Source organism: Chlorocebus sabaeus, chromosome 8 (genome assembly GCF_047675955.1).
Source record: "Chlorocebus sabaeus isolate Y175 chromosome 8, mChlSab1.0.hap1, whole genome shotgun sequence".
NCBI classification, from domain to species: Eukaryota; Metazoa; Chordata; class Mammalia; order Primates; family Cercopithecidae; genus Chlorocebus; species Chlorocebus sabaeus.
Window position 1 is genome coordinate 102892395 of NC_132911.1, and position 26422 is coordinate 102918816.

Sequence of the window (26422 nt, forward strand, 5' to 3'; positions counted from 1 at the left end):
AAACAGACACATAGACCAGTGGAAAAGAATGCAGTGCCTAGCAATAAACCATTGTGTAGGTGGTCAAATGATTTTTGACAAGTGTCAAGACTGTTAAATGGGAAAGGACAGTGTTTTTAGCAAATGGCGCTGGGAAAACTGGATATGCATATGCAAAAGAATGAAGTTGGACCCTTAACACCATATTAAAAAAAATACTTAAAATTGAACAGAGACCTAAATGTAAGACCTATAAAAAGTACTTCATTTTTATGCCTGAATGATAATATTTCATTGCATGGGTATACTACTGCAGTTTATCTATTCATTTATCCATTGATGGACATTTGGGTTGTTTCCACTTTTTGGCTATTAGGAATAATACGGCTATGAATATTCATGTCTAAATTTTTACGTGAGCATAGGTTTTCATTTCTCTTGGGTATACCTAGGTTTGGAGTTGCCTGGTCATATGGTATTTTTAATATTTTTAGAAATTGGCAAACGGGTTTTTAAGGAATGGCTGTTTTGTTATCCTCCCACTGATAAGTGCGAGTTTCTCTTTTTCCACTTCCTTCCTCTTTCACCTTTGTTATTGTCTGTCTTTGTGATCTTAGCAACCTTAGTGGTTGTTAAAGTGGTATCTCACTGTGGTTTTGATTTGTATTTCCATAATGACTAATGCTACTGAGCATTTTTTTTATGTGCTTATTACCTTTTGGTCATTTGTATATCTTCTTTGGATAGATATGTATTCCAGTCTTAGGCCCATTTTAAAATTGGGTCGTCTTTTTGTTGTTGAGTTGCAAACATCCTTTGTGTATTCTGAAGTGTTTCATTTCTTGAATAATGTAAGTGACAGCATGTCACTATTCTTATTTTTAAAATTCTGGGTGCTGAAAATGAAATCAGAGTGTTACTGATAGTTTTACTTGCTTAAATTGCTAGTGGAAATAAAATCAAGAGAAAATACTTTTCTTTTTCCTCCATAGGAGAAAAACGTAAAGGTAGTATCGGCTTTAATCCAGAATTTTGTTTTGTTTCAGTAGACACATAAACAAAAACTAGCTTGAGAGGGTTTAAGAAGTAATAGATTCTGTTTATATGCTGGATTATGTTTATTGATTTGCATATGTTGAACCAGACTTGCATCCCAGGGATGAAGCCCACTTGATCATGGTGGATAAGCTTTTTGATGTGCTGCTGGATTCGGTTTGCCCGTATTTTACTGAGGATTTTTGCATCGATGTTCATCAGAGGTATTGGCCTAAAATTCTCTTTTTTTGTTGTGTCTTTGCCAGGCTTTGGTATGAGGATGATGCTGGCCTCATAAAATGAGTTAGGGAGGATTCCCTCTTTTTCTATTGATTGGAATAGTCTCAGAAGGAATGGTACCAGCTTCTCCTTGTACCTCTGGTAGAATTTGACTGTGAATCCATCTGGTCGTGGACTTTTTTTGGTTGGTAGGCTATTAATTATTGCCTCAATTTCAGAACCTGTTATTGGTCTATTCAGGGATTCAATTTCTTCCTGGTTTAGTCTTGGGAGGGCGTATGTGTCCAGAAATTTATCCATTTCTTCTGGGTTTTCTAGTTTATTTGCGTAGAGGTGTTTATAGTATTCTCTGATGGTAGTTTGTATTTCTGTGGGATTGGTAGTGATATCCCCTTTATCATTTTTTATTGCGTCTATTTGATTCTTTTCTCTTTTCTTCTTTATTAGTCTTGCTAGTGGTCTGTCAATTGTGTTGATCTTTTCAAAAAACCAGCTCCTGGACTCATTGATTTTTTTTCTCTTTCCTTTTTTTTTTTTTTTGAGATGGAGTCTCGCTCTGTCACCCAGGCTGGAGTGCAGTGGCCAGATCTCAGCTCACTGCAAGCTCCACCTCCCAGGTTTACGCCATTCTCCTGTCTTAGCCTCCCGAGTAGCTGGGACTACAGGCGCCCGCCACCTCACCCGGCTGGTTTTTTTTGTATTTTTTAGTAGAGACGGGGTTTCACCGTGTTAGCCAGGATGGTCTCGATCTCCTGACCTCGTGATCCGCCCATTTCGGCCTCCCAAAGTGCTGGGATTACGGGCTTGAGCCACTGCGCCCGGCCTTCATTGATTTTTTTGAAGGGTTTTTTGTGTCTCTGTCTCCTTCAGTTCTGCTCTGATCTTAGTTATTTCTTGCCTTCTGCTAGCTTTTGAATGTGTTTACTCTTGCTTCTCTAGTTCTTTTAATTGTGATGTTAAGGTGTCAGTTTTAGATCTTTTCTGCTTTCTCTTTTGGGCATTTAGTTCTATAAATTTCCTTCTACACACTGCTTTAAATGTGTTCCAGAGATTTTGATATGTTGTGTCTTTGTTCTCATTAGTTTCAAAGAACATCTTTATTTCTGCCTTCATTTCATTATGTACCCACTAGTCATTCAGGAGCAGGTTGTTCAGTTTCCATGTAGTTGGGCGGTTTTGAGTGAGTTTCTTAATCCTGAATTCTAGTTTGATTGCGCTGTGGTCTGAGAGACAGTTTGTTGTGATTTGTTTTTTTGCATTTGCTGAGGAGTGCTTTACTTCCAACTATGTGGTCAATTTTGGAGTAAGTGTGATGTGGTGCTGAGAAGAATGTATATTCTGTTGATTTGGGGTGGAGAGTTCGCTAGATGTCTATTAGGTCCACTTGGTGCAGAGTTGAGTTCAATTCCTGGATGTGCTTGTTAACTTTCTGTCTCGTTGATGTGTCTAATGTTGACAGTGGGGTGTCTCCCATTATTATGGTGTGGGAGTATAAGTCTCTTTGTAAGTCTCTTTATGAATTGCTTTGTGAATCTGGGTGCTCCTGTGTTGGGTTCATATATATTTAGGATAGTTAGCTCTTCTTGTTTAATTGACCCCTTTACCATTATGTAATGGCCTTCTTTGTCTCTTTTGATCTTTGTTGGTTTAAAGTCTGTTTTATCAGAGACTAGGATTGCAACCCTTGCCTTTTTTTGTTTTCCATTTGCTTGGTAGATCTTCCTCCATCCCTTTATTTTGAGCCTATGTGTGTTTCTTCATGTGAGATGGATCTCCTGAATACAGCACACTGATGGGTCTTGACTCTTTATCCAGTTTGTCAGTCTGTGTCTTTTAATTGGAGCATTTAGCCCATTTACATTGAAGGTTAATATTGTTATGTGTGAATTTGATCCTGTCATTATGATGTTAGCTGGTTATTTTGCTTGTTAGTTGATGCGGTTTCTTCCTAGCATCGATGGTCTTTACATTTTGGCATGTTTTTGCAGTGACTGGTACCGGTTGTTCCTTTCCATGTTTAGTGCTTCCTTCAGGATCTCTTGTAGGGCAGGCCTGGTGGTGACAAAATCTCTCAGCATTTGCTTATCTCTAAAGGATTTTATTTCTCCTTCACTTACAAAGCTTAGTTTGGCTGGATATGAAATTCTGGGTTGAAAATTCTTTTCTTTAAGAATGTTGAATATTGGCTCCCACTCTCTTCTGGCTTGTAGACTTTCTGCTGAGAGATCTGCTGTTCGTCTGATGGGCTTCCCTGTGTGTGTAACCCGCCCTTTCTCTCTGGCTGCCGTTAACATTTTTTCCTTCATTTCAACATTGGTGAATCTGACAATTACGTGTCTTGGAGTTGCCCTTCTCGAGGAGTGTCTTTGTGGCATTCTCTGTATTTCCAGAATTTGAATGTTGGCCTACCTTGCTAGGTTGGGGAAGTTCTCCTGGATAATATTCTGCAGAGTGTTTTCCAACTTGGTTCCGTTCTCCCTGTCACTTTCAGGTACACCAATCAGATGTAGATTTGGTCTTTTCACATAGTCCCATATTTCTTGGAGACTTTGTTCGTCTCTTTTTACTCTCTTTTCTCTAAACTTCTCTTCTTGCTTCATTTCATTCATTTGATCTTCAGTCACTGATACCCTTTGTTGCAGTTATTTGAATTGGTTACTGAAGCTTGTGCATTCATCACGTAGTACTCATGCCATGGTTTTCAGCTCCATCAGGTCATTTAAGGACTTCTCTACGCTGGTTATTCCAGTTAGGCATTCGTTTAATCTTTTTTCAAAGTTTTTAGCTTCTTTGCGATGGATTCGAACTTCCTCCTTTAGCTTGGAGAAGTTTGGTCGTCTGAAGCCTTCTCTCAACTCATCAAAGTCATTCTCCATCCAGCTGTGTTCCGTTGCTGGTGAGGATCTGCATTCCTTTGGAGGGGGAGAGGCGCTCTGATTTTTGGAATTTTCAGCTCTTCTGCTCTTTTTCCCCATCTTTGTGGTTTTATCTACCTTTGGTCTTTGATGATGGTGACGTACAGATGGAGTTTTGGTGTGGGTGTCCTTTCTGTTTGTTAGTTTTCCTTCTAACAGTCAGGACCCTCAGCTGCAGGTCTGTTGGAGTTTGCTGGAGGTCCACTGCAGACCCTGTTTGCCTGGGTATCAGCAGTGGAGACTGCTGAACAACGAGTATTGCTGAACAGCAAATGTTGCTGCTTAATCGTTCCTCTGGAAACTTCGTCTCAGAGGGGTACCTGGCCATGTGAGGTGTCAGTCTTCCCTTGCTGGGGGGTGCCTCCCAGTTATGCTACTTGGGGGTCTGGGACCCATTTGAGGAGGCAGTCTGTCCGTTCTCAGATCTCAAACTTTGTGCTGGGAGAACCACTACTCTCTTCAAAGCTGCCCAACAGAGACATTTAAATCTGCAGAGTTTTCTACTGCCTTTTGTTTGGCTATGCCCTGCCCCCAGAGGTGGAGTCTATAGAGGCAGGAAGGGGAACATGACACACTGTCGTGGGGTGGAGGAAGTGGGGAGGGATAGCATTAGGAGATATACCTAATGTAGATGACAAGTTAATGGGTGCAGCACACCAACATGGCACATGTATACACACGTAAGAAACCTGCACGTTGTGCACATGTACCCTAGGAGTTAAAGTATGATGATAATAATAAAAAAAAAGAGGAAGTAATAGGTGATGAAAACGTTATAGCAAACTTTAGGCCAGGGGCCCCCAACAGCTGTGATTTCCCAAGTCACAGTAAAACCAGCAACTGTGAACGAGATTTGGACATTCCAATTCAACTCTGGAATTTAAATATCTCTAGATAAGAGTGTAAGCAGGGTTCCCCAACCCCTGGGCCATGGAACCTGACAGCACAGCAGGAGGTGAGCAGCAGAGCAAGCAAGCATTACTGCTTGAGCTCTGCCTCCTATCAGATCAGTTATGGTGTTAGATTCTCATCGGAGAGTGAACCTGTCGCGAATTGCGCATGTGACGGATCTAGGTTGCACACTTCTTATGAGAATCTAATGGCTGATGATCTGAGGTGGAACATTTTATTCTGAAACTATCCCCCCAACCTTCCATTCATGGAAAAATTGTATTCCACGAAACCATTCCCTGGTGCTGAAAAGGTTGGTGACCACTGCTCTGAGCTATTCATTCAAGGTATTTGCTGATGAAGGGAGAGAAATGTAGCTTTACTGATGATTGAAGGGGGAAGGTGGTGGGGAGAAAGATTATTTTTCTTTGAGAATAAATAGAGAATCAGCCATTTCTTTTTAGATGAAGAGAAGGAGGAAATGGAGGGCAGAAGGAAAGTCGGCTGAAATTGTGAGTTAATAGATGAGCTACATCACATGAAGCATCATATACTTGTTACTGCAATATATGATTTCAAAGATGTCCCTAATCCTTTTGGACTTCATTTTTCCCGCATGTAAAAGGAGATGATTGAGTTAAATAATCTCTAAGCAGTTTGAGCTCTAAAATTCTGTGGTTGAGTTTGATTTCGTTCTTTTCCCCTGAAGAGTTTTTCTTTGTTAGATGTTCATTATTATGCTGTACAACTGTAATTATTCTTTCTTCAGTTTTCATGTGTTTCAGTGTATTATTGCGTACATACCAACTTTTGAATGAAAGAAATGTTTATTTGTCCCTTTAGTGAAGGGACAAATCTTTATAATGCTGATTATACTATTATACCATGTGTTTTATAATGGCAGTAACAAAAATTATTTATTGTATGTCATAATTATAATGTTTTTGTTGTCATTTATAGTTAACATGTGCTTTTTATACTTTTGTCTTTTTAAAATAACAAATTTTAATTTATGATAATTTTTGGCAAAATCTTACGGAAATAAGTTGCCTTATAATGTTTTTAAATCCATTACAATTTCTTCTATTTGAGATGTTAATTCAAGAACATTTGTTGTAAAATGTTAAAATCTTGATGATGTATTTATTTTTATTTACTAATTGGGATTTTTTTTTTTCTTTTGAGACGGAGTCTTGCTCTGTCACTCAGGCTGGAGTGCAGTGGCCTGATCTCAGCTTACTGCAAGCTCCGCCTCCCAGGTTTATGCCATTCTCCTGTTTCAGCCTCCCAAGTAGCTGAGACTACAGGCGCCTGCCGCCTCGCCCGGCTAGTTTTTTGTATTTTTTAGTAGAGACGGGGTTTCACTGTGTTAGCCAGGATGGTCTCGATCTCCTGACCTCGTGATCCGCCCGTCTCGGCCTCCCAAAGTGCTGGGATTACAGGCTTGAGCCACCGCGCCCGGCCTACTAATTGGGATTTTTAAAAACAGGTGGCAATACATGTTTAACTTTTTATTTAAGGAGATGTATAAGTCCTCTTATTCAACTTTACAACTTCCTTTGGCTAACATTTCTATTGGTAGTTATACTTACTGTTTCATACATTTTTATTGCTCCAGACTATTAGTTTACAACATTTACCAAACCATCCTTCATGAAAGCAACTTCAGTTTACACTGCTGGTTCTTCTTTTTCCAGATTAAGTATTTATCGTCTTGGTCAAGGGATGTTGACAAATTATTAGGTTATATAGGTTTCGTAAATCTGTGTATCTGGTTGCTATAGTTTAAAAGAGAGAGTTTAAAATTTTATTTTTAAATTGTTCTTTTTGATTTGGTGGATAATAGAGAAAGCAAAATATGATTCATAATAACTTGGCAGTATTTAGAAGGTAACTTCTTTGTCCAGTAGGTCCTCTTTTATTGTAATTTCACTTGCTTCAGTGTTTTCTTAGAAGCATCTCTAGACAACACAAAAATATAATAATGGCTTAAAAAAAAATGTCAGAATAGTATGAAATTTCCCCGAAGCCCTTTGCATTTCTGCAGACAGCTGGCAGGGGATCTCCTCTACACCCAATTTCCTTCTGAGTACAGTTGGTAGATAGTGTCTGATTATACTGTTGGGGCATTTAATGGAAAATTCGACAGTGGATTTGAGAGTTCTTAGTTGAGCATAGGTGATAAAATATTGTCTTTATTCATAACTCGAAATATTTGGCAGTTGGACATTGTTTTAAAAATGTCTTTTGTATTGTTATATTAATAACTGTAAATTCCAGAATCCTTTGAATATTGGGCCTTTATGTGGAAATAAGAAATCCTGAAATTGTACAGAAACCAGCAGAGTACTTTGCATACATCGTTGCTCAGAACAGGTCTTAAAAAAGAATGAATGTGAAATATCTTAATTTGAAGTTATGATTTTCAGTAATCATTTCAGTATTAGAAACAAATCTCTTTCTCAATTTTGTACTTGTTGTTTATTGGTTAATACCAGGTTATAGGTATTGATGGGTGCATCACTTTTATTTTCCTTGATAGTAATTACATAAGTAGGTTCTTTGCAATGCAGTTTTCCTTGAAAATGTAATTTTAAAAAATGTTTTATTTCTAAAACGTTGTTTTCTTCACTTAAACCGAGTGTGTAAGAAATAATTTGACATTGTCAATTTGATGAATGTTAGGAGTATAGTAGCTTTTGAAACTATTTGGAAGTAGGTTAATACTGTTAAAGAAATTGATAATTATTTTATGCTCATTAAATAGTATTTTGAAAATCAGTTATGAAGAAATTTTAAACATATTTTGTTATAGAACTTCACAGTTGATATAAATTAATTCTAGAGATATGGAAGTCAGTGCATTATAAACCCAAGGGATAAAAAATAATAACTAAAGACAAATGTTGAGGTTAAGCTACTTTTACATTTACTGGAAAACAGTAACCCTTTGTTTTGTATCCATGTGTGTATTTCCACTCTGAGGTATTTATCTTTTGTTGTTTTAGAAATAATTGATGCAGAAATATCATCAGTTCTCTGCAGTATTTCATGTAACATGTGATGTTATGTTTTTTCTTTCTATTATGACAAATATAGTACCCAGGAATTGCAGGGGTTGCTTATAAAATTTTGTAGTATGATCTGCTTGCTTTAAGCATAAACATGCTTGTACATATGAAGAGTAATTTATGCCATATACCAAATTTCCTGGGATTTAAAACCTCAATCCCACAATTATTTTCACAAAAGAAAGTGGAAAGAAATAACATTTTAGGATATTTTTCGATATCCTTTTTGTGTGTACATTATACAAGTTGAAGACAAAATACATTTTTAAACAGTTTTTGTTGTAGTTAATGTTATTTTAGTCATAAAACATTAAAATTAGTTTATAAAATTTATAGCTTACAGTGTAGAAAATGCAGTCAGTGGTTTATATTTATGGAAAAATGTATATTTTAGCAGATAATTAAACAGTACATGAGGTGTATGTATAGAAGTAAAATGTGAAACAAAAAAATTTGTCAAAAATGCAGTGATCTTTCAGGGTTTGAAATAAATACTGTATATTTAAATTTGTTAATTTTGAGCTACTGTCAAATTGTATAGAAGAAAATGTTGATTGGGAAGTGGAAAAAGGCTTTGGAACATACTTAATGTGCAGCTGTTGTAAAGCAAATTGAAACTGACGAATTTCATCCTGTACTTATTAAAACTTTGTCTGAACACTTGGATCTTTTCTTTTTGTTTTAGATATTTGGTTTCCAGGCAGGACTGACATCTTTGGATTGCAGTGGATCTTACTGCTTACCTGTACCAATTATTCCCTCTTTCAGCACTGCTCTTTATGGTAAACTTCTGAAACTCCCCACGTACTGGTAAGTCTTACATGTTAAAATGTGATTTATGTTAATTTCCATTTATTAGGAGGGAAAAAAACGCCCAAATGTTTCTGTCTTATGCCTATGTTAGTTTTATACAAAACTTTAGAAAAAAATATCTAAACTTGTACTTTTACTGAGACACTAAAAATCTTTTTTTTTTTTTTTTTTTTTTTTTTTTGAGACGGAGTCTCGCTCTGTCACCCGGGCTGGAGTGCAGTGGCCGGATCTCAGCTCACTGCAAGCTCCGCCTCCCGGGTTTACACCATTCTCCTGCCTCAGCCTCCCGAGTAGCTGGGACTACAGGCGCCCGCCACCTTGCCTGGCTAGTTTTTTGTATTTTTAGTAGAGATGGGGTTTCACTGTGTTAGCCAGGATGGTCTCGATCTCCTGACCTCGTGATCCGCCCGTCTCGGCCTCCCAAAGTGCTGGGATTACAGGCTTGAGCCACCGCGCCCGGCCGACACTAAAAATCTTTTTTAAGTGTCTGAAATCTGTTAGTTCATAGTGTCTTTTGTGATAGCAATAACTGTTATTAGGGTAATAACTGTTAATTCATGTTGGATGTATGTAAAATACTACTTCAGATTATAATAGGAACTATAAGACCAAGTGCCTTTTTTTCAAGAGAGGGGTATAAAGATTTTAAAAAGTTATAAATTAATATTCAAGACCAAAGTATGTCTCTATTAAATAATAATTTCATATATATTCATAGCCACTGACAAAAGTATACCCATTACATAGAGTTAGAATGTATTTACATGTCTAGTAGCTATATTTTGTAAGAAATTGATTGTAGACCTTATCATTTTCATTCAGAAGTGAGTGCTATATTTGGAGGTCACATTTCCTTCAATTCAAAGAGATTTACAGAAAGAAAGCCAGTAGTTACCAGTTATAAATTTTTAGTTTAAAGGAATGCTTTTAATATATTGTTTAAATATATAAAATAATGTTTAAATATATGAAATTAATTTTTAGTGAACCATTTTTCCAATTTAAAATGTGATTTAGAATATCTTTTGCGTTCTCATTCTAATCAGTAAGCTTATTTTTGCAGGATAGTTTTTCTATTAGTTTTTTACTAAAAATGACATAACCTTTAGAAAATTAGCATTAATTTCTTATGTAAAATACTTCAGTTGCCAAAAATTTGTTTCTTTAATAATATGTAACTTTTAAAATGAAATTATAAAATAATTGCTCATATTTTCAAGAAACTTTACCTGCTGATACAGGAAAATTTTTTAAAAGTTGTAGTCAATTTAAGTCTTAGTATCAATTCCTCTATAAAATGAAACCATTATTAATTCTCAATTTCTAATGATAAATTTCATTTTGTCCTTACTCCTCCATACCTCTCACATGTCATTTATTATGTTATATATAGATTTAACTTTTTACTGGCGTATATGATATGTTGCATTTGAGCCAAGTTTTATATTCTGATTTATTAAGAAATAAACTGGGATATGTCACAGTTGATATGGTGATATCAATTTTAATAGGTATTTGTGAAAAGTATTATCTCAGTTTTGTGCTGATTAATTTATCATTTCTAGGACTGAAATAGTTTTATGGCAAACAGTGCAATTTACTATAGAAAATTCTTAATTTCTTTAAAAAAGTCCACATTTTTCAAAATGATTATAGCCTTCATATAAAATCAATATTTAAATAAGTAAGGCTTGGTTGAAGGATACAAAGAGGTTATTGTGAATACTGTCAAATGTTACTTAAAATATGCCTGCAGACATCTAGAAATAATATTCCAATTAAATACTGAAAGCATGAGATCACAGAATGCCAATATTTTTTGGATGTGTTTTGTTTTTTTGTAGTTAAGACTACTTCTATGTTATTTCAGTGGTATTTTTGCTATGCTTTTTAGAAGAATATTGATTTGAAATAGTTTCTTGAAATTTTCATAATAAATGTAAAAAAAAATCTTTAATCTAGTAACTCTAACTTGAAAATAAAGACAAACCTTAATAAATTGAGATGTTGATTGGTTTTAGTGCAGTTTGAATTCAATAAAATACTGCTTAAGCAGTATGTCCTATAAGTTTAAAGAAAGCAGACAATTTCCCTGGGAGGTCAGAGGTAGCTGATGAGATGAGGTCCTGTTAGAATTGGACATTAATGGATGAGACAGATGTCCATGTGTCTGTCACTGAATACAGTGAGAGAAGAATTTGGAAAGTTACTCTACCTTAGACTTGTCCATGAGCAATGATATCTAAATGTTTTAATATGAACACTTAAAAATAGTTAAACCAGTTAATCAAATATTCATTAGTCCCATTTCTTCATTTTCATGTTTGTTAAAGTCTAACTAAAATATAGTCTCAAATTCACTTTGTCCTATAATTGAGGGTTCAAACGTGTGATTTCATTTGTAGAGAAATATATGCAATATATTTGGAAGTTTGGAATATAGAAATAGTATGTTGGCTTAGAAAGTCATGGAAAACATGGAGGGGTAATTTTTAAGCAGGCTATTGAGGAATGATTATAATCTGAAAGAGCATACTGCATTATTTTATACAGTCCTAGGTACCTAGTTTAACAAAGTTTTCATGACAGTCCTTTGAGATAAGATGATATTCTCTCTTATAAACTCTTTCTAAATTTCAGAGAGGTTAAATAAGTTGTCCAAAGTCACACACTAGCCTCACAAGATTTTCGTGGAGGATTTTCTGATTTGAACATCTTTGATTGTTTTATTACTTGATGGAGTGAAGGGGACATATATAATCTTTTGTTAATCAATTTTTTAGGCCCAGTATGCTTCTTGCCTATAGTTAAAGTAAATTTCCAAGGATCGACAGGCTAGCTAATAAAGCTGAACTCTGCTAGTATTAGTTAATAGTATGTAGATATTGTTGTAATTCTGATCTTAAAATTGTGGATATTAGCACTAGGTGGAATCTTAGACATTATCCCCGTTACTGAGTCTTTATGACATACTTTTGGTTTATAGTCATCTATCTACTGCTTGAACATTTTATTCGAGGATGTTAGGTACTTTCTGGGCCAACCATTATTGAGCAGCTCTAAATTTGTTTCTTTTATTTAATCAAAGTTTGCTTTTATGAGAAGTTTATACTTGGATTTCTGCCTAAGAATGTTTCTTCTCTGATATAATTATTATATATATCGTGAGGCATTTTCATTCTCAGAGAAATGTGTGAAAACACTATTTCTTTTTAAGATTGAGGGACTTCTGAGTTTCCAGTTTTTACTTAGCACAGTGCCAAATGTTGGTTTTAACTAGCAAAGTTATTGAACAGATCATTTGTAGGGGGAAAATGCTTCTGTGAAATCTTTGAGTTCAGTGTTAATTAGAAGTTATGGGACTTGGTGCCGGTAGACTGATGGTATTGATGTGGCTGGTGTGTGAAGGACAGGTGAGGCAGATACTGGTCCTTGTGCCTCCCTGGAACTGAAACTGAAGGCATCATTTGTCCCAGCTCAGAATGACACCAGGATAAATTCTTTTAGTTTTAATGGATCCTGGGGCCTTCAAGTCTAAAAAAAATTGCCGGTAATACTTATTATCAACAGAATAAGTAACCTTCCAGTGCTTAAAATGATGTTTGTTCAGCTGCCCTGTTCTTAATAATGCCACAGTTTGAGGCCTCAAGAAGCTATACGTGGGTGTTTTTAATGAACCTGGAGATAGATCTTCCTTCCAAACCTGTGTTCATCAGTCTGCTTTTGTGATTAACGTTCCTTTTAACTAAATGCCTTAAAACTACTAAGACTTAAATGGGATGTTAATTCTCTTATCTCCACCTGATTGGTGTTAGACTTATTTTTCAGCTTTGGTTCTGGCATCTAAGATGCGCTTTTGTGGAATGTTTTGAACAAAAAAGAAACATTAACATCTGTTACAATCTTCTCATTTCAAAGATGGGAAAACTGAGTCCCAGAGAGGTCAAATTTCTTGCCTAAGAGCACAAAGTTAATTAATATCATTGCCTCAATTTGTTCCTCTCTTTCTTGATTCAAGGCTCGATCAACTGTACCATTTTGCTTAAAACAATTATTACTATTTCAAAAAGTAACTATTTTTAAATGTAAAATTCAGTAGCATTAAGTACATTCACATTGTTGTGCAATAGTGCTACCATTCAACTTTGTCTATAAATTTGACTATTCTAGGTGCCTCACTTAAATGGAATCATTCAATATTTGTCATTTGTGTCTGACTTATTTTACTTAGCATAATGTTTTCAAGATTAATCCATGTCGCAGCATGTGTCAGAATTTCCTTCCTTATTCATTCATTTGTAAGACGGAATTTTATGTATTCATTTTATGTATATGCTACATTTTGTTTATCCATTCATCCTTTGACAAATTCCTCTCACCCTTTATCTATTGTGAATGATGCTGCTGTGAACATGCATGTACAAATATCTGTCTGAGTCTCTGCTTTCAGTTATTTTGAGTATATACCTAGAAGTAGAATTGCTGTATCATATGGTAATTTTGTGTTTAAGTTTTTGAGAGCTGCCATACTGATTTCCACACCACTTTACACCTGCGACAGTGATGCAGAAAGATTCCAATTTCTCCATATTTTCATCACTACTTACTGTTTTCTGTTTTTTTGATAATAGCTATCCTAACAAATATGAGGTGATATCTCGTTGTGGTTTTAATTTGCATTTTCCTAATGATTAGTGACATTGACCATCTTTTCATGTGCTTATTGGTCATTTGTATATGTTTGGGGAAATACCTATTCAAGTCCTTTGCTCATTTTTTAATTAGTTTTTTTTCCCTTGAGTTGTAGAAGTTCTTTATGTGTTCTGTAAATTAATCCCTTATCAGATATATGATTTGCAAGTATTTTCTTCCACTGTGTGGGACCACATTGCAGGATCCTGGCTGGAGATGCATCAGTAAACAAAATAGGCAAGTTATTTCCCCTCATGGCAATAGAGAATAAACATTCTCTTAATTAAGGGAATTTTAAGGGGAGAAAAATTGCTTCATGTAGATTGTCTTTTAAAATTGAATCATAAAATCATCCTTTTTGCTGTACTGAGCCTTGAAAGGAGGTGTTTGAATAGTTCTTGATAGCATAATACTTTCAGATTACTTAACATTTTTCTATTTATTATTATTTTTTATGTTGCAGTGAATGCAGCATTTTTACTTTTTCTGTTTTTTTTTTTTTTTTTTTTTTTGAGACGGAGTCTCGCTCTGTCGCCCAGGCTGGAGTGCGGTGGCCGGATCTCAGCTCACTGCGAGCTCCGCCTCCCGGGTTTAGCCATTCTCCTGCCTCAGCCTCCCGAGTAGCTGGGACTACAGGCGCCCGCCACCTCACCCGGCTAGTTTTTTGTATTTTTTTAGTAGAGATGGGGTTTTACCATGTTAGCCAGGATGGTCTCGATCTCCTGACATCGTGATCCGCCCATCTCGGCCTCCCAAAGTGCTGGGATACTTTTTCTTAATGATTCATGTTCGAACTGAAAACCATTGAATTAGGAGTAGAGCAAACAGTGATAGGAATTGAACTATAGATTCCTGCAGATAAGTGAAAAAAACCCATTGAATAAATTAAATATATTTTTAATTTACTAGCTCTGAAAACATTCTTCAGTTATTGTTGAATGATGTTGTGGGGTGCATTTGATAATTCAGGACTTAATGCAAGCTTTTCTAAAAACCTGATTTCTCATCAGGTATTTTAACATGTACAGCTTGAATAACATGGGCTTGAACTGTGTGGGTTCAATTTCTTTCAATAACTATATTGGAACATTTTTTTTGAGATTTGTAACAATTTGAAAAAATTTGCAGATGAACCATTTAGCCTAGAAATATCAAAAAAATGAAGAAAAAGTTATATATGTTATGAATGCATACAATTTATGTAGATTTTAGTATATTATTTACTACCATGCAATATACACAAATTTATTATAAAAAGTTAAAATTTGGCCAGGAGTGGTGGCTCACACCTCCAATTCCAGCGCTTTGGGAGGCCAAGGTGGGAGGATTTTTTGAGCCCAAGAGTTCCAGACTCCATTTCTAGAAAAATAAAAAGGTAACCAGGCATGGTGGCATGTGCCTGTAGTCTCAGCTACTTAGGAGGCTGAGGTGGGAGGGTCACTTGCACTCGGGAGGTTTAGGCTGCAGTAAGCCATGATCATGCCACTGCACTCCAGCCTGAATGACAGAGCGAGACCCTGTCTGTTTCAAACCCCAAAACCAAAAAGGTAAAATTTGTTAAAACTTATGCACACAAATGCTTAGGAACCACACATGGCACCATTCAGAGCTGAGAGAAGTGTAAACAAAGATAAAGATGCAGTATTAAATCATAACTGCATAAAGTTAACTGTAGTATTACATAGTGTACTACTGTAATAATTTCTGTAGCCATCTTTTGTTGCTACTGCGGTGAGCTTTTGTGTTGTATCTGCTTAAAATGCTGTGTGATGGTGAGCATCTCCATGTGAGCAGTTCTTCTCTCCAGTATGTGTATTGCAATAAAAAGTGATCTGTCACAGTTCTAACGTATTTGTCATTGGGCTGAGTGCAATACTGTAAAATACTATAAACCTTTTTTTTTTTTTTTTTTTTTTTGAGACAAAGTCTCGGTCTGTTGCCCAGGCTGGAATACAGTGGCATGATCTTGGCTCACTGCAGCCTCTGCCTCCTGGGCTGAAGTGATTCTTGTTCCTCAGCCTTCCGAGTAACTGGGATTACAGGCGTGTGCACCACCACACCCAGCTAATTTTTGTATTTTTAGTAGGGACGAGGTTTCACCATGTTGGCTAGGCTGGTCTTGAACTCCTGACCTCAAGTGATCTGCCCACCTTGGCCTCCCAAAGTGCTGGGATTACAGGCATAAGCCACCGTGCCCACTCCTGTAAACCTTGAATAACACCACAGGACCCACACAAAGTGATTCTGGAAGTGGTTCCAAGAAGCAGAAAAAAGCCATGACACTATAAAACAAAGTTGAATTGCTTGATATGTACCATAGATTGAGTTCTGCAGCTTCGGTTGTCTGCCCTTTTAAGGAAGATAAATTCAGCATAAGGACTATTGTAAAAAAAAGTAAAAGAAAATCTGTGAAACCATTGCTTCAGTTATGCCGGCTAGCACAAACACTTTTCACTTTTTGTGAAATACCTTTTTATTTTGTATTGAAAATACAGCTTTTATGTGGGTGGAGGATTGCTATAAGAAAAGAATACTGGAGACTCTAATATGACTTGAGAAAAAAATGAAGTCATTATGTGACAACTTAAAGCAAAAAGGAGATGAAGGATCTAAAGGTGAAGAATTTAATGCCAGCAAATGATGGTTTGATAATTTTGGAAAGAGGTTTGGCTTAAAAAATTTCAAGAGAACAGGAGAAGTACTTTCTGCTACCAAGAAGCTCATCTTAGTCAGCAGATGAGTTTCCTAGGCGCCATTAAGAAAATTATTGAGGAGAAAGACTATCTACCTGAACAGATTTTAAGTGTGGATGAAAGTGCTCTATTCTGGACAAAAATGCCACCAATGACGTATTAGTAAGGAAGTGATGAGTGCTCACAGACCTGTGCCAGATGATAAGAAGTAGGAAAAGCAGTGCCAGAAAACAAATTGACATTATACAGTCTGGCAGAAGGGTTTCAGTTATTCAAGATTGCTTTTGACTTTTTTTATGACATGGATCCTCCTATGATAGGGGCACTGCATTATTTGAAATAAATTTCTTGGAAAGACTGACCAGTCTTTGTATATGTTAATGGTCCTGCCAATTTCTGTTTTTCCTTATGTTTTTGGTTATGATTTGATAATGTGTTTAAATAAATAGCTAGTCAAAAAATAAATACATTTACAGTTTTTAAAACATGGCCTATGTATATGAAATTAAAAGAATATAAAAAGCATAATTACAGGTAAATAGTATGCATCTTTATATTAGATTTTTTCCCTTTAATTTTTTTAGAAAGGGCACAAAGAGCATTTGACATATGTTAACAAGCAAGAAAGTGTTGGTCCAGTGAGAACAGAAAGTTTCCTTTGATTGTGATTTTGGAAAATTTGATATTTTCCACATGGAATTTTATGGTCAGTTGGGTGTGAAGTTGTATAGGCAAATATGATCCATTTTTAATTCCCTAGTTTAATGTTTTAAACTTAGTAAAATTGTTTAGTGGTGTCCAAATGAGCATTTACAACTCATTCTTAGTTTATTGCCTTCAAATTTGATTTTTGGTTATTGGAGAATATTTCTACATGACCTATATCTATGTCAGAATAATTATATTGACTTTTCCTCAGTATTTGGCTTTGCCTATGTCCAGCAGTGGGAAAATATTATCCTGTGACAACATTCTATTCTGGTGACAGCATTTTAAAAAATATATCTGTGTTTCATTATTTTTGTGAGGAAGAGTGAAAGTCAATAGTATTTTTTGAGTGCAAAAGAACTCTTAAGTTGTTAATGTATTTTTTTAAAAAGGGAAATGGCTTGGTTAGTAATTATTATATTTAGCCTAGGTTTTCTTTTTATGACTACCTTTAAATTTTTTTCTTGACTGTGTTTGATGATTTAATTTCTTTTTAATATATTAACTTGAAATGTAAGAACAAATAATCATTGGAGGTTCCCATATTCAAAAGATCAGATAGTGCTTAGGTTAGTGGCAGAAGAAAATTTCTATTAATAGCATCATAATCCCCTCGTATAGCATTTTGTACTTAACTAAGTTTCACTGCATACAGGAAGTTTTTTGATACAACCGACCTTTGAAATAAACAGGTTAGGTATTCTTATTTCTATTTTATAGATGTGGAAATGGAGGATTAGGGAAGGTGATACGGTAGACCTAGAGAGATAAAATCGCTTGCATTGGACATCTTTTATTTATTTTATTTTATTTTTCTATATTTTGAGGCAGAGTCTTGTTCTGTCACGCAGGCTGGAGTGCAGTGGTACAATCTCGGCTCACTGCAAACCTCCATTTCCTGGGTTCAAGCGATTCTCCTACCTCAGCCTCCTGAGTAGCTGTGATTACAGGTGTGTGCTATGACACCTGGCTAATTTTTGTATTTTTAGTGGGAGGTGCGATTTCCCCATGTTGATCAGACTGGTCTTGAACTCCTGACCTCAAGTGATCCACCTGCCTTGGCCTCCCAAGGTGCAGGGATTACAAGGTGTGAGCCACCGCACCTGGCCTAGATATCTTTTGATTAATTGATGTTGGAACTATTAATAGCATGTTGGTTAATAGCTATTAATACCAGGTTCTGGACAAGAACTTTGTATTCTTCATTATGACTTATGACTTAAACAATACTGCCAGCTTCTTAGAAGAGTCTGTTAATACTTAGCGTTGTTCAGGTTTCAAGTGACTAGTGAGTCATTTATTCATTAAAAAAAAATTTTAGTGCCTATCATGTTAAAACTGTTGTGTTGTAGGCCTTGGAGTGTGAATACCACTTGGTCTTTGTGTTTCCTTTCTTGATACTTTAAGAATTTAGACAGGTGTTCTTAAACACTGGCTGACTCATACATTTGCAGCCAAGTTTGTTTGTTTGTTTGTTTGGCTTGTTTTTGGAAGATCTAATTATGACCTCTTTGCTAGAATACTTTGCTTCTTACAGCTTATATGGTAAAATTTAAAAGCTTTAAAATATCCTTTGATGCCCTCTATGGTCTGGCCCCTGCTTGGCTATCTAGACTCATCTGAAACATCCTCCTCTCTGTCCCCTCCTTCTTGCTTTTAAAAATTTTCTCTCTTTTTACCAAACTGTTCACTATTATTGTTTTACTATTCTATATCCTAAATAACTGTAATTGACTCCAGATGCTAGTCCAATTGATACTTTTTCTGACTAGGTCACACCCCTGTAAAATATGCTTTAAAATAGGAGACAATGTTCTTGTTTTTCATTGTGCTTTTCATAGAATTGATTTTACTCTGCTTTGTGTGATTATTTAATAGCCTTTCCCACTTGTTTTATTTTAAGCTCCATAAGAACCATCTCTTTGTCTGTGGGGCACATTTATCTTGAAAACCTTGCATCTGTTGTAGACATGAGTAAATATTTATTGGTATACATCTGGTTGCTTCTTTAACAATTTCAGTTTTTTTTTTTTTTTTTTGGTTTTCTGATTTATGAGGTTTTAGATTGTATACTTTTTTGACAATCAAGTTCTGTCTCTTATTAGCTCACATTATACATGCAAAACATATTCTTGGCCAAAGTGAAAATCTGTGATGTTAATTACTTAAATTAAACTAAAATTTTAGTGACTTTTCCTATTCAGAGTTCTCAAGGTAATATTTGAACGTTATTAATTACATACATAAAATATATTGTATAAATACACTTCATTTCCTTTTTTTCCTGAGCAGTTACATGTTCTTATTTTAAGTAGATGAATTGTCTGTTTTAAATTAACTTGTCTAGAAGATGAGATAATGTAGAGGTATCTTACTTCTTTTGTATTTTGTTTGTTTACTTCCACACATCAGTTAACCATTATTTAATCTGCTCCATGTTCCGTAGTACTAGCACCACTTTTTGGCTCATACCGCGCAAGTATAGTATATAGGCCATTCCCTCCAGAGACTTACAACTCATGCTGCAACTCATTTATAAATATTTATTGGATCCATGGTATAATTCCAGTCATCATTCTATATGCTGGGAATGCAGTGGTAAATGAAATAGACCTTGTCTCTGTTTCATGGAGCTGATATTCTGAAGAGGTAGAGCCAGTCAACACTTCATTAAGATAAATACATGCGTTTTAGATAATGGTGAGTAATAAGAAAAATTATGGCCAGTGGAATAGAAAACGAGTGTTTTGGGGAATTTATTTGTCTAAAACGGTCAGGGAAGGTCTCTTAAGTAGATGTGACTTTTGACTCCAACCTAAATGACCAGTCAATGGCAGCCATACAAAGATTTTGGGAAATTGTGTTGCAAGTATTGGGAATAGCTGGTGCAGGTCTCGATGTAGAAATAGATGTGGTTCATCTGAAAGACAGATAGAAGTCAAGTGTGACTGCAACTTAGTAAAGGGAGATAGATAAGAGATTAAATTAGAGAGGTGGTCTGTTCACAAAGAAAAGCAACGTAAGTGGGTATAAGCTGAACAATTTTTAGCCTTAATAGTAGATAAATAAAGATTTAAACAATGTAGAATTAACCATCTTTTTTTGTATACTGTTAAATGAATATAATATTCAAAATGTTAAGGTTGTGACACCAGTGGTGGAAATTTAATTTGACAGAGCCTTACAACTTTTCTGCTGTACAGCTTGACTATATCCATCAAAATCTGTAAGCATGAATATCTTTTACTCAGCATGTCAATTTTTAGGAGTTTGTCCTTAGACATAATTAAGCAAATGAACAATAATTAGTTATGATAAAATGGAAAAATGTAAGTACCCAATAATGAAAAACAGGTTATATAAACTATATTACACTCATACCAGTTAGTAATGTGTAGAATAGCCATTAAAATTGTGTTGTAGAATATATTTATTGGTATAGAAGGATTTTCATGATAAATATTGAGTGAAAACAGGTCACAGAACAGAGGATACAGAATTAGTCTATTAATGTGAGCAAAAAATATGCTTGCACAGGTAAAAAGGCTGGGCTATTGCTAAATTTTTTGTGATGGTGTTATGTGGGTGATAGGTGGCATGTGGTTTATGTATTATAGTGGTTAGAAGCATGGGCCTCAGAACTGGATTCCTTGCATTTAAATATAGGCTCCTCCACTTCCTAGCCTTGTGGCTGAGAAAGTCTTTGTGTCTGAATTTCCTCATTTGTAAAAGGGGCAATTCTTAATTCTTACCTTTGAGTTATTTTGAGGCTTAAATGAGTTAAACAAATATGAGCTGCTTTGAATAGTGCCTGACACATAACAAGTTCTTTATGCATGTTAGCTGTGATTATTACTATTGCATATTTATTTTTTTCTGACTTTTTTCAGTGAACACACATTTATAAAATTGATGGGTCACCTTTCTTTCAAAGATTGTATAAAATTTTATTTAACATGCTGAAAAAGGAAAAGTGTGTTTTTAATCACATGTATTAATATAATAAGTATAATCTATTAATAAATTTATAGACTTCTATAAAGCAGTTAAGAAAATAAACTGAGGAACAGACTGAGTAAAAATATGCAAAAACATCTGAAAAAATTCTTGTATACAGAATATATGAAAATATCCTACAGTTTAATAAGATAAAAGACAACCAATTAAAAAATGGGCAAAAGACGTGAACAGACATTTCACAAAGGAAGGGTCACCAAACACATAAAAAAGAACCCAACAGCTAGACATAAGGGAATCGCAGATTAAAACCACATTGAGAATGATCATAACAGCTTTATTCAGAATAACCCCAAACTGAAATAACCCTGGAGATTAAATAAATTGTGGTGTATTTAAACAACAAAATACCACTCATCAATAAAAAGTAATGAACTACTGATATATACAGTTGTGTTTCCTGAGTGAAAGGAACTGGACACAACAGAAACGTATGGCATGTTTCTATTTATATAAATTTCTGGAACAGGCAAAAATTAATCTGTAGTGGAAAAAAGTCTAAATTGCCTTTGGGAGGATGAAGGAGGAAGGATTGATTGGAAAGAACACAGGCAGTTTTCTGGGGAGATGGTGATTTCAGTATCTTGTTGGGGTGTGGGTTATAACACAGGTATGAGTATTTGTCAAGATTCATAAAATTCTACAGTTAATATTTTTATATTTTACTGTTTGCAAATTTTACTGAAAGAAAAAAGGACCTTAAACAAAATTGAAATCTGCTTTTTTGCAATGGAACGAGTTAGCAACTAATGATATGAATTAAGCAATTTTTAAAGCACTTTTTGTGTATTCTAGGCATGAATAAATAAGTAGACTTATTCAAAGTAATGGTATCCAGGTTTTTCACCTGTGGAGAAGGAGTTACAAATATGTGAAAGAGAAAGTCTATATTTATTTATCTATTTATTTCTTTTTTGAGATGGAGTCTTGCTCTGTCATACAGACTGGAGTGCAGTGGTGCAATCTCACCTCACTGCAACCTCTTTGTCCCAGGTTCAAGAGATTCCCCTGCCTCAGCCTTCTGAGTAGCTGGGATTACAGGCACCCCCCCCCCCCCCGCCCCCGCCAAGTCTGGCTAATTTTTGTATTTTTAGTAGAGACTGGGTTTCGGGTTCATTATGTTGGCCAGACTTGAACTCTTGACCTCAGGTGATCTGCCTGCCTCAGCCTCCCAAAGTGCTGGGATTGCAGGCGTAAGCCACCGCACCTGGCTGAGGAAGACTATATTTAATGGTAGGCTGTCATGGAAAAAAAAAAAAAGGAAGACTATAATACATCTTGGTATTGTATTTGAATTGGAGGTATCAGAATGAACTCATGGTTTTTAATACAAAGATATATGTCACATTTACACCTTTTTGTTCATATTGTTGCCATTTTCTTCTTATTTAACATCAGTACTTTTGTTGAATTTAGACACTAGGTTGAGACATTATGCCCCGCTGCTGTTCTATTGATGATATATTGAAGTTTATATAGGTTAATGGGTTTTTTTTTGTTTTTTGTTTTTTTTAAGAATCCTTTCTTTGTATGAAATTTTACTCTGGAGCTTAAGATGTAAAAAATTCAACTTACATATTGAAATGCTCAGATGGAATTGGGGAGATATGCAGCCTAGTAGTTTGCATTTGGTCTCTACGTGGCAGATGTTTGGATAAACAATGGATATCTTTTGATATGTTAGATATTAAGCTCTCAATAAGCACAGAGTGGCTTTTAAACTGTATTATTGGGTAGCATCAAATAGTATCTAATACTTAGTACTTGCGTAATAAATGTGGACTTAAATTGGGTATTTTTTCTTTTGAATCGTAGTGTTTCAGAGTGTTGGAAAATCTTAGTAACTGATATATAAATATATTTTTTCATAAATGTAGTATTGAAGTAACAAAGGTAATCCTTAAGTAAAGTATAAGTATTCGTTTTTTAAAAATGACTATATTGAGGTATAATTTACATACCATAAAATTACCTGTTTTTAAGCATACAATTCAATGATTTTTAATTTACCAAGTTGAGCATTCATCGACAAAATCATATCACCCCAATTAGATCCTCTTTGTTACAGTTAATCCTAATTCTTACTCCAGCTTCAAGGAACTGTAGATTTACTTTCTGTATCTCTAGAAATAGGAAACATCTCTAGACATGTTTTGTCCCTGGAATCTATAATATGTGGTCTTTTATTTCAGGGTTCATCTGCCTTGTAACATGTATTAGTACTTCACTTCTTTTTATTGCTAAATAGTATTCAGTTGTTTGGATAGACCACTTTTTATTTATCCATTCACCAGTTGATAGACATTTGTGTTGCTTACACTTTTAAGGCTATTATGAATAGTGCTGCCATGAACATGTAGTCTTTGTGTGGACTTAATGGTTTCATTTCTCTTGGGTGGATACCTACAGGGGGATTGTTGGATTATATAGTAAATATATGTTTGACTTTTTAAGAAACTGCCAATCTGTTTTGCAATATGATATCATTTTACATTCCTTCCAGCAATGTATGAGGTCCACAACCTTGCTGACATTTGTTATTGACTGTCTTTTTGATTATGTCCATTCCCCACTGGAATGGGGTTTTATAAGAATTTAATTTTATAAGAATGGTAGTTTTATAAGAATTCATTTTTGTTTGCTTAGTTCATTTTAAGATTTTGGATTTTATGTATAGTAATAAGACATTTATTACATTTTTATTTTAGTGGTAGGCAGCTTTTACTTCTTGTATTTTCCTGTTTTTCATCTAATATTTAAATTCAAATAAAACTATTTATTCCAGAAGTTTGAAAAATGTTATATATCTCAACAAACAGGATATAATTTGTATTTTATTTGCAAATGCTAAAATCATTGTAATTAAAAATATATGACAAAAGCTGGCCAGGCGTGGTGGCTCACCTTGGTGTAATTCCAGCACCTTGGGAGGCAGAGGCTGGTAGATCATTTCAGGTCAGGAGTTTGGGACCAGCCTGACCAACATGGCAAAACCCCGTCTCTACCAAAAATACAAAAATTAGCCAGATGCAGTGGCGCACTCCTGTAATCCCAGCTTCTCGAAAGACTGAGGCACAATAGTCGCTTGAACCTGGGAGGCGGAGGCTGCAGTGAGCTGAGATTGTGCCACTGCACTCCAGCCTCAGTGACAGAGCAAGACTCTGTTTCGATAAAAAGAAAAAAAATTACAAAAGCTAATGGATATTGAAAAAGATACTCTGATACACTGCTGATGAATGTGAAAATTCAGTGTGATATCACATATGCATTAAAAAGACCACTGTAGCTGGAAACCATTCTCAGCAAACTATCGCAAGAACAGAAAACCAAGTACCGCATGTTCTCACTCATAGGTGGGAATTGAACAATGAGAACACTTGGACACAGGAAGGGGAACATCACACACCGGGGCCTGTTGTGGGGTGGGGAGAGGTGATAGGGACAGCATTAGGAGATATACCTAATGTAAATGACGAGTTAATGGGTGCAGCACACCAACATGGCACATGTATACACATGTAACAAACCTGCAAGTTGTGCACATGTACCCTAGAACATAACGTATTAAAAAAAAGATCACTGTAGAAGCATTTGTATTCATGTAAAGATCTTAGTGATCTCTAAGATACATTGTTTACTCATATCAAGTAGGCTGTAGACCTACACCTATGTATATATTCTCATTAAAATCATAAATGTATAATTGAATGCATGAAATTAGTATGCAGAGGTCTGCAGGGATGTATGATAAACTCATAAAAAGTTGTTACCTATAGGGTGTGGAGTTGGGAGTAAATACTATTAACTTTTCATTTTATCTATTTAATTTTTTAAAACTTTTAAAACTTTTTTTTCTTTTCATTGAGTATTGATGTGTAAGTTGTCACTGTGTAAAGAAATATACATTTCTTAGCTTTTTAAACTTTTCATTTCTAAGTTGAGTTACTGAAGAATTGTACTAATTTTATTTTGGAAAAAGTGAACTAATCTTATTTTACTGTACAGGATATGAGTAATAACAAAAATACATTTTTGGAACCAATTTGTAGGTTCAAACTTTGCATTTTGGGACTCTATATAAATCTTTAGATCCAGCTGTTGCTGAGAATATTCTTTCAATTGCTATGAGGTGTGTTGATTTTAAAAGAATGGATGGCTGTTCCTCAAGTGTACATATGGCAAAAATTTAATGGTATCCCTATGAACTTGAGTGGATTGTTTAATTTCTTTGCATCAAGTAGTAAGAACCACACTTCCATCGTTTTTATTTAAAATTTAGAAGAAGGAATTTTTTTTAAAATAGAAATGCCAGTTTGGTCCTGAAATTTCATCAGCTCTCTGTTACAGTTTGTCAACAAATGGTACAAGCAAAGTCTTTCAAAATATTTGTTAATTAGGCCATATTCATTTTTAGTCTTTGCTACTATACGATCAAGACCTACTTGTTTCTATTTCCTTTAATTTATCCTGGAGTTTGTCCAAGTTGAGTTTTAATGAGTTGTTTATCCCACTAGTTACACTAGGATTTATTTTTCCCTAGAGAGTAATGTTTGAATTGATAGTTTTTAAACCTATTCTGTAGAATGAACATATGTTCAGACTAAGACTTCTGGATATGAGGAATAGGCATGTGTTAAAGAAATTATTTTACATTCAACAGCTTAACTGTTAAAATGGAAATTTAGTGATATTTCAAAATATTAGGTAAGTCCAGAAGTTAGAAATTTTTAGTATGAATTTATATTGAACTGTTTTGTTTTAAGTAAAGTTTAATAAATATGTAGTGGTATAAATCACACGGAAAAATACACTTTTTATTGACATTTTAATGAGTCCCACAAATAGTTTAAATAAAGTTGTAAAAGCTGTTGATCGTTAAAAAATTTTTTGAGGTGAATATGGTATAATGTTATGGCTTGATGAATTGGTAATAGATACATTAAAGTATTTGTTATTTTCTACATTTGTTAACTGGTTATAAATATTTCAAAATTGACAAAAGCAAAAGAGAAAAACCCCTCTTCTTTGGTATTGTTACATTAACAGATAATTGTGTAAGATACCATCTATTGCTAAATCATTTCATATTTATTTATGTCGGTTTAAATACTACTGGAGTATCTAACAGAAGTATAAATAGAATGTATTTTTATTTGTTGTGGGTTACAGCTGAAAAATAAACCACAAAGACATATCCTGTGTGTATAATTGGCGTGTTTATTTTTGAATTCTAACTTTTGTACAAAGTAAGCTTCTCGTTTGCTATTAAAATAAATCTGAAGGATAGAATTTTTCCTTACCCTTGGGCATTACTACAATGTACAATATATTAATCTTTCTGAATTTGCATGTGTTTAAGTTTTTATTC

General features: G+C 34.8%; 1 protein-coding gene across 8 annotated transcripts in view; it reads left to right on the plus strand.

The window, feature by feature from the left end:
* Positions 1-26422, plus strand: part of VPS13B (vacuolar protein sorting 13 homolog B) — an 870718-nt gene that overhangs the window by 132479 nt on the left and 711817 nt on the right. For all 8 annotated transcript variants that reach the window (XR_005240849.2, XM_037999868.2, XM_073018246.1 and 5 more), the window contains exon 16: positions 8817-8941. Coding sequence is in view for 7 of the 8 variants with exons in the window: in XM_037999868.2 (XP_037855796.2) it covers positions 8817-8941 (125 nt within the window). In the remaining variant the exon portion in view is untranslated. The remainder of the gene's footprint in view (positions 1-8816; positions 8942-26422) is intronic.